This window comes from Pseudorasbora parva, chromosome 22, assembly GCF_024679245.1.
Source record: "Pseudorasbora parva isolate DD20220531a chromosome 22, ASM2467924v1, whole genome shotgun sequence".
In the NCBI taxonomy this organism is placed as follows: Eukaryota; Metazoa; Chordata; class Actinopteri; order Cypriniformes; family Gobionidae; genus Pseudorasbora; species Pseudorasbora parva.
The window spans coordinates 3339297-3352149 of NC_090193.1; the positions used below are offsets into that span (position 1 = coordinate 3339297).

At 40.8% G+C, this 12853-nt stretch overlaps 2 protein-coding genes across 24 annotated transcripts in view; both read left to right on the forward strand.

Moving 5' to 3' along the window:
* Positions 1-1312: 1312 nt before the first annotated feature.
* LOC137058860 (uncharacterized) lies at positions 1313-2710 on the forward strand. The gene has a single exon (XM_067432361.1). The coding sequence runs from the start codon at positions 1313-1315 to the stop codon at positions 2708-2710; it is 1398 nt and encodes a 465-aa protein (XP_067288462.1).
* Positions 2711-8675: 5965 nt separating this feature from the next.
* The window catches only part of znf740a (zinc finger protein 740a), a 54053-nt gene continuing 49875 nt past the window's right edge, over positions 8676-12853 (forward strand). For 22 of the 23 annotated variants that reach the window (XM_067432245.1, XM_067432253.1, XM_067432256.1 and 19 more), the window contains exon 1: positions 8676-8827. The gene's annotated coding sequence lies outside the window, so the exon portion shown is untranslated. The remainder of the gene's footprint in view (positions 8828-12853) is intronic. The other variant, XM_067432247.1, reaches the window with a different exon arrangement.

Here is a 12853-nt window from a genome sequence, read left to right on the forward strand (position 1 = left end):
GCGTCTCAATGAGCTCCCTATTTCAGTAGTCAGGGCACTGATCAGGGAGTCAGCCCATTGACTTATGTCCTGATCAGTGCCCTGACTAGTGAACTAGGGAGCTCATTGAGACGCAGGGTATGTTACCTTCGGAAAAACCTTCTGTATGGCATGGGTTACGGGACTTTGTCACCGCAACTTTTTTAGGATCAATCATTAAAAAACATTCATACTGTTTGTGATAAATGCACTTTTTTAACTCATCACCTGACTATATTAAACATTTATTTTTGTATTGCCCTTTTTTCTATTTCATTTTGGACTGACTTTAAAATAGATATTCCTAAAATAGTAATTCCTAGTATTAGAATGTAGAACTTCATGGCATTTTACTTTGTTTCCAAAACCCATATTTTTCTGAAAAACAAAATTATATAATTCAATTATTTTGCCAAAGTTTTATATGCATGACACAAATAAAAGAACTCCTCCCTTTTATAAGACTGACCTCACAGTATTGAAACCCTTTCAAACATGAGATCACAAAACAAAACGTTTTCTACCTTGATTCATAAACTTATATTTCTGTATTTATTTGTATTGTTCATTTTATACTTGTTATTGTTATTCTCTGATTTACACATTTTGAGCTGTATTTACAATGCTTTGTGTTCATTGTTTTTATTGTATTATACTTGAAATGTCTGTACTTGAACTAAATAATAAAATAAAAAATAATTAAATTAAAATAATTAAAAAACAAATTATTAATTTAAAGATAAAAATGTCTCCTTACTATTAAAGTCATACTAATTTTGTACTTTCATTTAAAGTAGGCTACATACAAACTAAAAGTAATATTATTTTTATAATAATGGTAAAGCAAATGTTTTTGCTGTATAAAGGCATACATATATATACGTGTTTGATCAAACACTCATCATATAATATAAAATGAAGTAAAACCGGTTTAATAAACTACTTTTAAGTGACATTAATCAAGTAAGCACAACAAACTAAAAAATTTTTTTTTACAATTAAGTTTTTTTAAAATGTCAGTTGAATTTGTCATCAAAGGTTTGTGTTCTAAGTCAAAACTCACTCCTCCACTTATTCATATGATAGCAAAACTAAGGTTACTGCTGATTGGCCAACGCAGTCACCCGGAGGAAGCTTCTTTGACCAATGAGAAACCTCTCACCACGCCCCTACCTCCTGCCACGCCCCACGCCCTACCTCTTGCCATGCCCCTACCTCCTGCCACGCCCCTACCTCTTGCCACGCCCCACCTCCTGCCACGCCCCTACCTCCTGCCACGCCCCTACCTCCTGCCATGCCCCTACATTTTGCCACGCCCCTACCTCCTGCCACGCCCCTACCTCTTGCCACGCCCCTACGTCTTGCCACGCCCCTACCTCCTGCCACGCCCTTACCTCTTGCCACGCCCATACCTCCTGCCAAGCCCCTACCTCTTGCCACGCCCCTACCTCCTGCCAAGCCCCTACCTCCTGCCACGCCCCTACCTCCTGCCAAGCCCCTACCTCCTGCCAAGCCCCTACCTCTTGCCACGCCCCTACCTCCTGCCAAGCCCCTACCTCTTGCCACGCCCCTACCTCCTGCCAAGCCCCTACCTCTTGCCACGCCCCTACCTCCTGCCAAGCCCCTACCTCCTGCCAAGTCCCTACCTCCTGCCAAGCCCCTACCTCTTGCCACGCCCCTACCTCCTGCCAAGCCCCTACCTCTTGCCACGCCCCTACCTCCTGCCAAGCCCCTACCTCCTGCCAAGCCCCTACCTCCTGCCAAGCCCCTACCTCTTGCCACGCCCCTACCTCCTGCCAAGCCCCTACCTCCTGCCAAGCCCCTACCTCCTGCCAAGCCCCTACCTCTTGCCACGCCCCTACCTCTTGCCACGCCCCTACCTCCTGCCACGCCCCTACCTCTTGCCACGCCCCTACGTCTTGCCACGCCCCTACCTCCTGCCACGCCCCTACGTCTTGCCACGCCCCTACCTCCTGCCACGCCCCTACCTCTTGCCACGCCCCTACCTCTTGCCACGCCCCTACATTTTGCCACGCCCCTACCTCCTGCCACGCCCCTACCTCTTGCCACGCCCCTACGTCTTGCCACGCCCCTACCTCCTGCCACGCCCTTACCTCTTGCCACGCCCCTACCTCCTGCCAAGCCCCTACCTCTTGCCACGCCCCTACCTCCTGCCAAGCCCCTACCTCCTGCCACGCCCCTACCTCCTGCCAAGCCCCTACCTCCTGCCAAGCCCCTACCTCTTGCCACGCCCCTACCTCCTGCCAAGCCCCTACCTCTTGCCACGCCCCTACCTCCTGCCAAGCCCCTACCTCTTGCCACGCCCCTACCTCCTGCCAAGCCCCTACCTCCTGCCAAGTCCCTACCTCCTGCCAAGCCCCTACCTCTTGCCACGCCCCTACCTCCTGCCAAGCCCCTACCTCTTGCCACGCCCCTACCTCCTGCCAAGCCCCTACCTCCTGCCAAGCCCCTACCTCCTGCCAAGCCCCTACCTCTTGCCACGCCCCTACCTCCTGCCAAGGCCCTACCTCCTGCCAAGCCCCTACCTCCTGCCAAGCCCCTACCTCCTGCCAAGCCCCTACCTCCTGCCAAGCCCCTACCTCTTGCCACGCCCCTACCTCTTGCCACGCCCCTACCTCTTGCCACGCCCCTACATTTTGCCACGCCCCTACCTCCTTACATTGCTGAGTGAAATGAACAAACTGGGCAGTGAATCTGTTGTTCCCAGCATGCTTTGCAAGAGACTGAATTAGGAGAGTAAATTTAGGGATTAGAGTGTTATTTTATGTGTTTTTGAGTAAAAGGAAAGATGTTAATGTTTAATGTTCATTCAGTTATGTTCTATTACCACTGGAGCCTTTTTTAAATGTGCCATTTTGTTGTGTGATGACAATGTCACACAGTTAAAGAACATACGCCGCTTAAAAGAGCATAAAGAGGCGACCTGTGGCATGTCCAGTAACAGCTTGTTAAAATACATTTACTGTGAAATCACTGCTCATATGTCCAGGAAGCATAGAGTGTCTTCGGTTGATAGCATAAGTGACATTTGCAGGGAAACTATTTCCCGGTCTTCTATTTACATGTTTTCACAGGGTGTTTTGGTGTTGGTTCATGTTTTTGAGGTTTCATGTTCACTGTCATGTTTCTCACTTATACTACGTCCTAAAAGTATGTACTCTTTTTGTGAAGAAAAAGTACATACTTTTGAGTGTGTAGCAGAAGAGTATTCAAGCTGTGGGACAATCTACTTTGTCATCTTTAATGGACTCTGCCGCTTAGTAACGTGTGTCCCATCACCCTTTAAACTTCCTGATCGTCAGATTCGTCACAGTTCAAATCCTCCACATTCAGTTTAATCTCCTGCCGTATCGGAGAGAAATGTACCCGCACGTTGTTTTGACATGTGTTTGAGTTTGAGTTTAGTCAAGCTAAGTTTATTAAACCAAGTCTTTGTTTTATGTTTGGATTTTGATTTATGGTAAGATTTAATAAAACTGCACATGGGTTCTGATAACTTGCCTGCAGTGGATCATATTTTACACGTGTAGATACTTCCCAGAGCTCAAATGATACAACAAATGAGAGCATTGAATTGCCACAGAATTTCAAATGAACTGTACCTAAAAATGCAAGGGCAGCACTTTTCAGCTTTAACAGTACAGATGATTCTTGAAGAGATGCAAAATCTACATGAGTTAGGGCAAGATTACACCTGAAGTAAACAACAGTAATTAAAAAAAAAAAAATGAGTCAGAGTTCTCTTGCATGCAAGTGGGTATGTGGCAAGCAGGGCGTGGCCGAGAGCCATTGGAACGGAGTGAGACCTGCGTGCCACGCCGGCATCAAGTGTCTCACAGAGGATAAAGTCAAAATAAAAAAATCAATTACGGTTATAATCGCACAGAAAATTCTGGAAGACTCAGTGTCACAACTGTAAAACAGACTTGGTTAGTGACATGAGTGATGGCAAAAGCTTTAAGTCCAACCAGGTCTTCATTGAAAATCTAGAATGTGAAGCTAATTTTCTCCCAGGACTCTTTTAAAAATGTAAATCCCCTCTAGGTCTACTAAGAAAAAGCACAAAGTTATTGCTGTCTATCTTTCTGTGGCTAATTTACCTCCTAATGTTTGGTCCAATACTGATCACATGTCCCTATCTTAGAGAATTACTTAAAAACAAATCATATGTGCTAAGGTTTTTTCTGAGATGTTAGTGGATTTAAAAGAGTTAGAGGAAAACGGAATAACTGTAAGTGGTAAAAGGGTCAAAGGATCTTAGTTTTGCCGGTGATAATTTATTTCACACAGCATGGGTTTACGGATAACTTCTCTGTGCTTTTGCAGTTACTAACCGCATGTTAAACTATAGCAATGATTGTCTGTTGATTAAGGTAAACAGTTGTACACCTATCTAATAAAACACTCAATGCATAGCCTACTTTAATTCAGCGAGGATTCCTTAAATTGATTAAACAATATTTTTGGAGATTTTCAGTGCTGTAGCCTTTGGCATTGTTGAGTTTCCTTTAATATCCTACCTGACACACCCTGCTCTCCTGAAGGTTAAAAATAATTATCTTTCTTTTGACTTGTTACGCAATTCTGTTTGGGATATATCCATAGTAAAATTTATACAGATCATTTTTCAGTTTGTTCTTCCTTTCCTAGTTCTCTTGCAAAATAATAATCATCCCATATTTTCTTATTTTCACTGCATGTCTCGGTGTTGAGCACTAGTGCATCTTAGAGCCTACATAGCGTATAAAATACTTAAGTACTGTTAAAATCAGATACTCAAAGACTTTTACTCAAGTCGTATTGGAATTGATGGCTAAATCTTAGTAAATGACAGCAGAAGCAGACGTTGAAAAATAATAAGCGTATTTCTGACTCCAAAATTACTGCTTGCAGATATATTTATTATTACATTTTGTTTGTCAACATAAATTACATTATCAGGATGCAAAGATGGGTGGAGAATCCCCTCCATGGCCTCTCTTGAACTTGTGGCATACACCGATAAGGCATAACATTATGACCTCTGACAGGAGGCATTGCAATTGTCATTTGTCTTCCCTGTCTTAAAATTCATACAGTCACTTTTGAAAAGGGGTCAAATATCCAGAAGATGCTAGAAAACCATGAGAATATTAGAAACTGGAGGATGTTTTTGAAAATGTATATACTTAGTAACCTAAATTCGTCATCTAGGGCTGCTTTGGGACATGCCAATGATTGTGCAATCCCATCGGAAAGGTCACATTAGATGTAGGCAGAAGTATCACCCCGTCCCTGTGATTACCAAAAGCACATGTGAAGACTAATACAAACGCCCTTTAGCAAAAAAATAAAAAGGTAAAGCAATGATGTTGGATGATTTTGAAGTTGAAGATGGAGTGGGCATTGGTATTAGTCTTTGCATGTTCTCTTTGGGTGATACTTCTGCCTACATCTTGCGTGACTTTTCCGCCGTGATTGTGCAATGACATTCCATGTCACGCCACAGAACATAGTGCAAGATGAGAAATTTAGGTTAATAGGTATATTCATGTCACTTTTTTTTTTTTATGACTTATCGTCTGTCTGGATCCGACTCTATTCCTCTGGGATCATCAGAGTCTCTGAAGCTCTTCCTCATTGATTTGGACCTTCAGCCGTTGGTTCCCATTGAAGTCCATTATGAGGAGATAAATCCTGGAATGTTTTCCTCAAAAAACTTCATTACTTTTCCACTGAAGAAGGAAAGTCATGAACGTCTTGGATGTATGGAAGTCTGTTTCCGCCACAAAAAAAGAAAAAAGAAATTGCGACTTTTTATTCGACTTTTATTATTTTTATTTTTAGACCTTTTTTCCCTCACGATTGCGAGTTATAAAGTCAGAGGAAAAAGTCGCAATTTTCTTTTTTCAAATTTGGCGGAAATGGTTCTATCACTTAAAAAAAAAACACTGGGTTAAAAACAATTCAAGTTGGGTTGAAAATGGACAAACCCAAAGATCGGCTTATTTTAGCCCAGCGGTTGGGTTAAATTTAAAACATTTAACCCAACTGTTGGGCTAAAATAACCCAATCGTTGGGTTTGTCCTATTGTTTAAAAATGACTATATGGCTGGGTTAAAATGAACCCAAAATAGGTTGGAAATTAAAAATCAGACACAAAATTACTAGAGGCAATAATAGTAATCAGAAGGTGAACATTTGGTGAACAGAAGCTATTTATTATTGTTTAATTATGCATTAAACATCAATAATGTTCATTTATTAAAATGATTAATGCATGTTAATTTCCAACATACTTTGTGTTAGTATGAGTTGAGTCAAATAAAACTACCCACCAGGTTGGGCAAACATTTAACCCAACTGCTGGGTCAAAACAACTGTCCATTGTTCATTTTCAACCCAACTTGGATTGTTTTAACCCAGCATTGTTTTGAGTGTATAAACCAAAAAGGGTTCAGAACCCTAATTTGAAACTGGTTAATTTGTGTAAATGCAGTTATTTTGTCTTGTGGTCTGTCAACATCTGTGAAACATCTAATTCAGGACTACTAAATCAAATCTAACGTGCTATAACACAAACCTGGCAGCAGCTCAATGGCACAACCTGGTGGTCAGTGTGAAGGGAGTTGTGAAACATGTTGTGGACTGAAGATATCCAGATATGGATGACAGACAGAAGGGTTTTTAACATGATGATACCTCTGAGGGCTCCCAACTGAAGTGGCACAAACAGAGAAGAACTGGTGGGAGCTCAAGGATGCTGGCTGCGGATTTTGACAATACTGGCCTTTTGACCAGGACTGGCCACCATGGGCGAGCATGCTTCTCTGTCGAATGGAGAAACAACATTCACCTTTGGGTTGCACTCTAGGGGATTAACTCCACAGAAAAGCAGATGATAGTTTATTCTATGCAGTTCAAGGAAGTTAGGTGAAAATCTGAAACATTAAGTTTAATTCAGATTGGACACGTAATTAATTCGATTGCTTCTGTTTTATTGAACTGTTTCACTAGTGCTACACCCTACGGAGCCCCTAAAGGGACATGGTGACGGAAACAATATGTGATGCTGGGAAAAAAATATTTCAATGTTTTTGCGAAAAGTTTCACCCGAGAAACTTGGAGTTCGCTCTTAAAGAACTTTTGACTGGGTCATCTCCTATTGTGCCACTATAGTTTACAAACAGAGAAAAATACCAAGAAGTTAAACTAATCAAGAGCAAAAATAAAAAATGTGTGTGTGTGTATTACATGATACAAATTTTGTATTTTTGACCACTTTTAAAGATTTATAATTAAAAAAATTAAATGAATTATATGGAACTAAAAATATATATACCAATATATATATATAGAGAGAGAGAGAGCCTATATTGTATCAAAGTCATCCCCAATCGTACAAAAAATTTTGAACAACATAAACCAATGATTTAATCCATCGAAACCAAGTTTGGACCTTTTTTCAAGATTTTTTTTTTTGGATCCAAACCAATAGCCGGAATCAGATCTGATTACTTTTGAACAACTGGCCCCAGTGTGTTAATAAAGGCCTTCTGAAGCAAAGCCACGTGTTTGTGTAAGAAAAATATCCATATTTATAACTTTATGAACTATAATCACTGGCTTCTTCTGGTAGTGGTGGGCGTACGTAGTTCCGGCAGACGAGTGACCTCTGACCTCTTAATATAACTCTTATAAGTATATTAAAAGTCCAACATATTATTATTATTTTTGTGTGTGTGAACTAACCCTTTAATGACTTTTTTAATTTGTATCCAGTGTAGCTCTGGGTTTCACTTCTAAAAGAGAAATGTTTTTTATTCCACAAATCTAAAAAAACTAAATGTTTCCCCAAATGCCTCATAGGCTACATAATTTAAAAAAAAAAATATTTAACATAGCTTCAAGAGGCACAACAGATTACTTCACAACTGTTTTGACTGACTAAATGAGGAAATTCAGAAGTAGCCATTCATTGATGTTTTGTACTATTATATTAGGCTAATTTTATTATGAAAAGCTAATTACATCTTCATTGACACTTTTCTGCAGGGTGACCATGTAGCATAACCTCTTTATATTTTTCTTCCATGTTCCCACTTTTTTCTATACAATAACAGGAGCCAGCCTTCGCTCCCCACGGTCATCAATGAGCCTTGGCCGCCCATGACCCTGTGGCCGGTTCTCCACTGGTCCTTCCTTGGAGCACTTTTGATAGATACTGACCACACCGGGAACAGCCCACAAGAGCTGCAGTTTTGGAGATGCTCTGACCCAGTCGTCTAGCCGTCACAATCTGGCCCTTGTCAAACTCACTCAAATCCTTACGCTTGTCCATTTCTCCTGCTTCTAACACATCAACTTTGAGGACAAAATGTTCACTTGCTGCCTAATATATCCCACCCACTAACAGGAGCCGTGATGAAGAGATCATCAGTGTTATGCATGTTTTGACTGACTAACGTTACATGATGAAATTCAGATGTAGACATTCATTTAATGTATATTTTGTACCATCTGGTCATGAGAGAGAAAAAAATTGGATCTGGCATTTTTCCACATCTAATGATGCTATGTTACATTTACAACAGTCTCCAGGGTGGCCATGTAGCATAACCTCTTTACACTTTTGTTCCCACTTTCTCTATATAATAACATTTGCTGCCGTGTTGTAGCTTCGCTCATGAACACTATAGTGACGTTGCAGCCAGTGTGCGCGTTCTCGTGGAGCTTTTCCGGTGGCGTTTCCTGTGTTTGTAAACTGACCTGAGCTGGAATAAAAGAGCAAAAATTGAGCAACACGAAGGTAAGATTCATACGCACTACATGTATCGCTGCAATACGAACGATAGCTGTTGTTCTTTTATACCTCGGGATGATGTGGTCTGTTGCGCCTTTACAGGCCTCGAGAGATAGAGATCGGATTATAGAAAGCCATATGTACACGAAACACATTATCACACATCAACGCGTTTTAAATAAACTCCAGTTCGAACTAAAGCACACATTACTGATACGAGACATACGGTGACACGTTTAGAGCGGTTTAAATTAATCAAATCTTGCGAGAATGAAAGGATTAGTCGTGTTAGATGAGGAGTGTTTGTTTGCGGGGGAGTTTAGTGCGAACATCAACGCGCTGAGATGTTTTTCACATGCTTGATGTATGTCTGTGTGTTTTGTTCCATCTGTCCTCTTTCATTAGTCTACAACATGCATGGATGTCCTCAGTGTTTGCTTTTAAACACATAATTAATTGATGCATGTGGCAGTGAAAAATCGTCGTTATATGTTGCCCCCAGCTCCTCACTTTGTGGCTCTCTCCCATTAGCTAACACACCTCAATCAACTCCATACTATCACGTCAACTGAGCAGGGTTGAAAATCCTCGGATTTACACATGCCTCTCTTTTTGAAGGGTCTTGAAAAGTGTGCCTAAATTGATTTTTTTAAAGGGATAGTACACCCAAAAATAAAGATTCTGTCATTTAATTCCTCACCGTCATGTTGTTCCTTACCCGTAAGACCGTCGTTGGTATTCAGAATTTAAATGAAGATGTTTTTGATAAAATCTAAGAGATTTCTGTCCCTCCATTGACAGCCTACGCAACTACCAGTTTTAATCTTCAAAGGCTGCATTTACACTGCAGGTCTTAATGCACAGTTCCGATTTGGTGACTCTATCCATTTTTTTTCTTTGGCGACCCACTTACATTATCTTTTAAAAGCGACCCACATCCGCTATGCACTGGCGAAACAGCCCAAGACGTTCTGACCCGGAAAAGGAAGTAAAATGTTGTGATATGCAATGGTTGCAGACGAAGGGATTATTCAACAAATCTTTTAAAGGTCAGCAAAACATTGCTCTCGTAAGGCGGAGAAAAAAGACGTGAGTCCTTGACCGCAGTTCGTGTCCACCTGAGTTGACGTCATTCACCCTCCGTACTGGGGAATATCCGATTTGAGGATATCGGAATTTATGCGTTTTTTTTTTTTTACATGTTCACATGTCATATCCGATCTCTGCCACATGAGAGGGAAAAATTGGAATTGGGTCACTTGAACCATGCAGTGTAAATGGGGGGCAAACAATTCATAAAGAGATCGAACACACTGTGTAACACCAGAATGAACCTGACTGGTCCTCGCACATCAAGCGAACATGCTTGAGCTTCTGTTTACACAACTGATGTGTGAGTTGATAAATGTCAATGTCAAAACATTGTTCCCATTTTTGAATGGTCACCATTGGCATAATGAAACAAAGATTGTTAAAGTCAACAGATTTTACTAATAGACCCATCAATCTCTGGGTAAAAATAAAATAATGATGCTGCCATCTTCAAAAGCTATTTTTACACTAGGGTTAGGTATTACATCGGTACTACAGAGTTCAGATTCACATTAAATCAATCAGTGCCAGTTCCATACCTCAGAACGCATCTGGGGATATAGACTAATGTCTGTGAAATGAATACTGAACCGCGAACAGAACCACAAACACACACACACACACACACACACACCATCACACTGAAATGCGTGTTTCCATCTCTGCCATACGAGGACATGAGCGCATGAACTTCATCTTTAGAACCGCTCTGAGAGTCACTTCATGGACATTTTACCGTTTAATTTGAGTAAAACTACCGCCAGATCAAAAACGCTCTTCATGGCAAACCCATCAAAATAAAATTTTGGTTGACCTTGACAAATATATCACTGTTGTACAGTAGAGTTTAAATACGTCTCAATGTAATAATAATACATTATCAAAACTTTAAGTCATATAAAAAAGATACATTATTATTAAAGACCTTCGTTCATCTTCAGACACAAATAAGGATATTTCAGATATTTCAGAAATCCGAGAGCTCTCTGACCCCTCCATAGACAGCGATGTAATCCACACTTTCAATTAGGGCTGGGTTTCGATTCAAATTTCAAGAATCGATTCCGATTATCAAGATCTTGAATTGATTATCATTATCCGATCTTCGAGATTTAGATAAGTGTTTTTAAAGAAAGCATTTTTTCCAGCTGTTACCTGAATTACAGGACTGTAGTTATGCAACATATTGATACTATTATTATAGACATTCAACTGGAAATTAATGGAGTATTGATGGTTGTAAAGAACAATCCCCCTTCCAGAGGGCTCTAGTCAGCGAACGCGCGCTGTGGAGAGGGCGCGCGCTGTCATGACAAGGCAGCCATTACAACTTCCTTGGCAGTAAGAGCTGCAGTGAGAACAGCTGTGACGTAAGCCGTGTTTTTGACATATCCAGCAGCCCGAGTTCGCTCGTCTAACTAGTGTTCTCTGTCCGCGGCGGAACGAGAGAAGAGAAAGAGTGAGGAAAACTCTGTCTGTTTGTGGCGCTTCTTTAGCACGGCGGCGGTATTGTGACGAGAGCTTCGGCTTGAGTTTGTTTATCTACTCTAGTATTCTCTGTCTGCGGCGTTTCTGTAGTTTTCAAAGCTGCCATGTTCGTTGTTTTAATGTCCTTCCACCTCGCACGCATGCGTGAATTCAATGACGCGGCAAATTAAAATACACGGGGAAAATGTAGGCCTATTATTAAATCGATCCTCTGAGTTACGGCTCGATCTTTAGAAATTAATATGAAAATCGATTCACCAATTCTTAATCGATTTTTTTTTTTTTTTCAACATATCCCTACATTCAAGTTCCAGAAAGGCAGTAAAGACATCGTTAAAATAGTTCATGTGACTCCAGCGGTTCAACCTTAATGTTATGAAGCGATGAGAATACTTTTTGTGTGCAAAAACAAACAAAAATAACAACTTTTCAACAATTTCGGTCTAGCTTTTGCCAGACTCCTATCTTTTAAGCTGTAAACAGTTCAGTGTCTCGAGATCTACGGCAGCCGATGCTGTTCATGTGAGCACCGTGATGCATGCGTCTAATGATGACGTAGGAGATACACTGTATTTACAACGGAAGCGGTGTAGGAGACGTTAAGGTTGGACCACTGGAGTCACATGGACTATTGTAACGATGTCTTTACGTCCTTTCTGGACCTTGAAAGTGTTCATTAAACAGCTGTCTATGGAGGGGTCAGTGAGCTCCTGGGTTTTATCAGAAATATCTTAATTTGTGTCTGAAGATGAACGAAGGTTTCACAGGTCTGGACTTTAGACAGGCAGAAGGTCTTGGCCAAGGGCCGCCCAGAGGCCGTCTGACTGACATGTAAAGCAATCAATTACAGTTTATTTTGTTCAGTGTAATGTTTAGTAGGGTAAAAAAAGTATTTAACTTAACATACTTTTGATAACCCAATAGTTGATCCTGATAAGTGCTCATTAGCCAAGTTTCCATCCACTTTTTCCACTGTTTTATTATCGACAAGGTGAATATGCTGAAAAAAAGACTGTGCAATCTGCCGTCTCCGTTTCCATCCAATTGTCCTTTTACCAATAAAACTGTGTCCACTAATGACGTCATCTCTAAAAAAAAACGCATTATCGCATACATTTTTGTTGTGTCGCTAAAAAAATAATACATAATTTTACATTTATCGTATATCACATTATATCTTCCGCATCCCATTTGTAAAGTGCACAGTGATTAGACAATTGAAATTCACCAGTTTACTGCTTACTATTTTCAGGAATAATAGGCCTATTAGTAAATGATGAAATATGAGGGTGAAGCGACAGCTGGTCTGACAGGACTGATGAACGGCCTTTGTGGTGAAGCCCATGGGTTTGGGCACGTCCGCTCATTTGTCCTGAATGCCAAATTTTTGTATCCCCATAAAAATGTTGGTACTGTAAAATGTTCTGTCATAAAGCAACAATCTTTTACATA

What these genes read in the sequence shown, in the direction of transcription:
- LOC137058860 (XM_067432361.1), top strand. Translation starts at nt 1,313, where the DNA reads ATGCCCCTACATTTTGCCACGCCCCTACCTCCTGCCACGCCCCTACCT.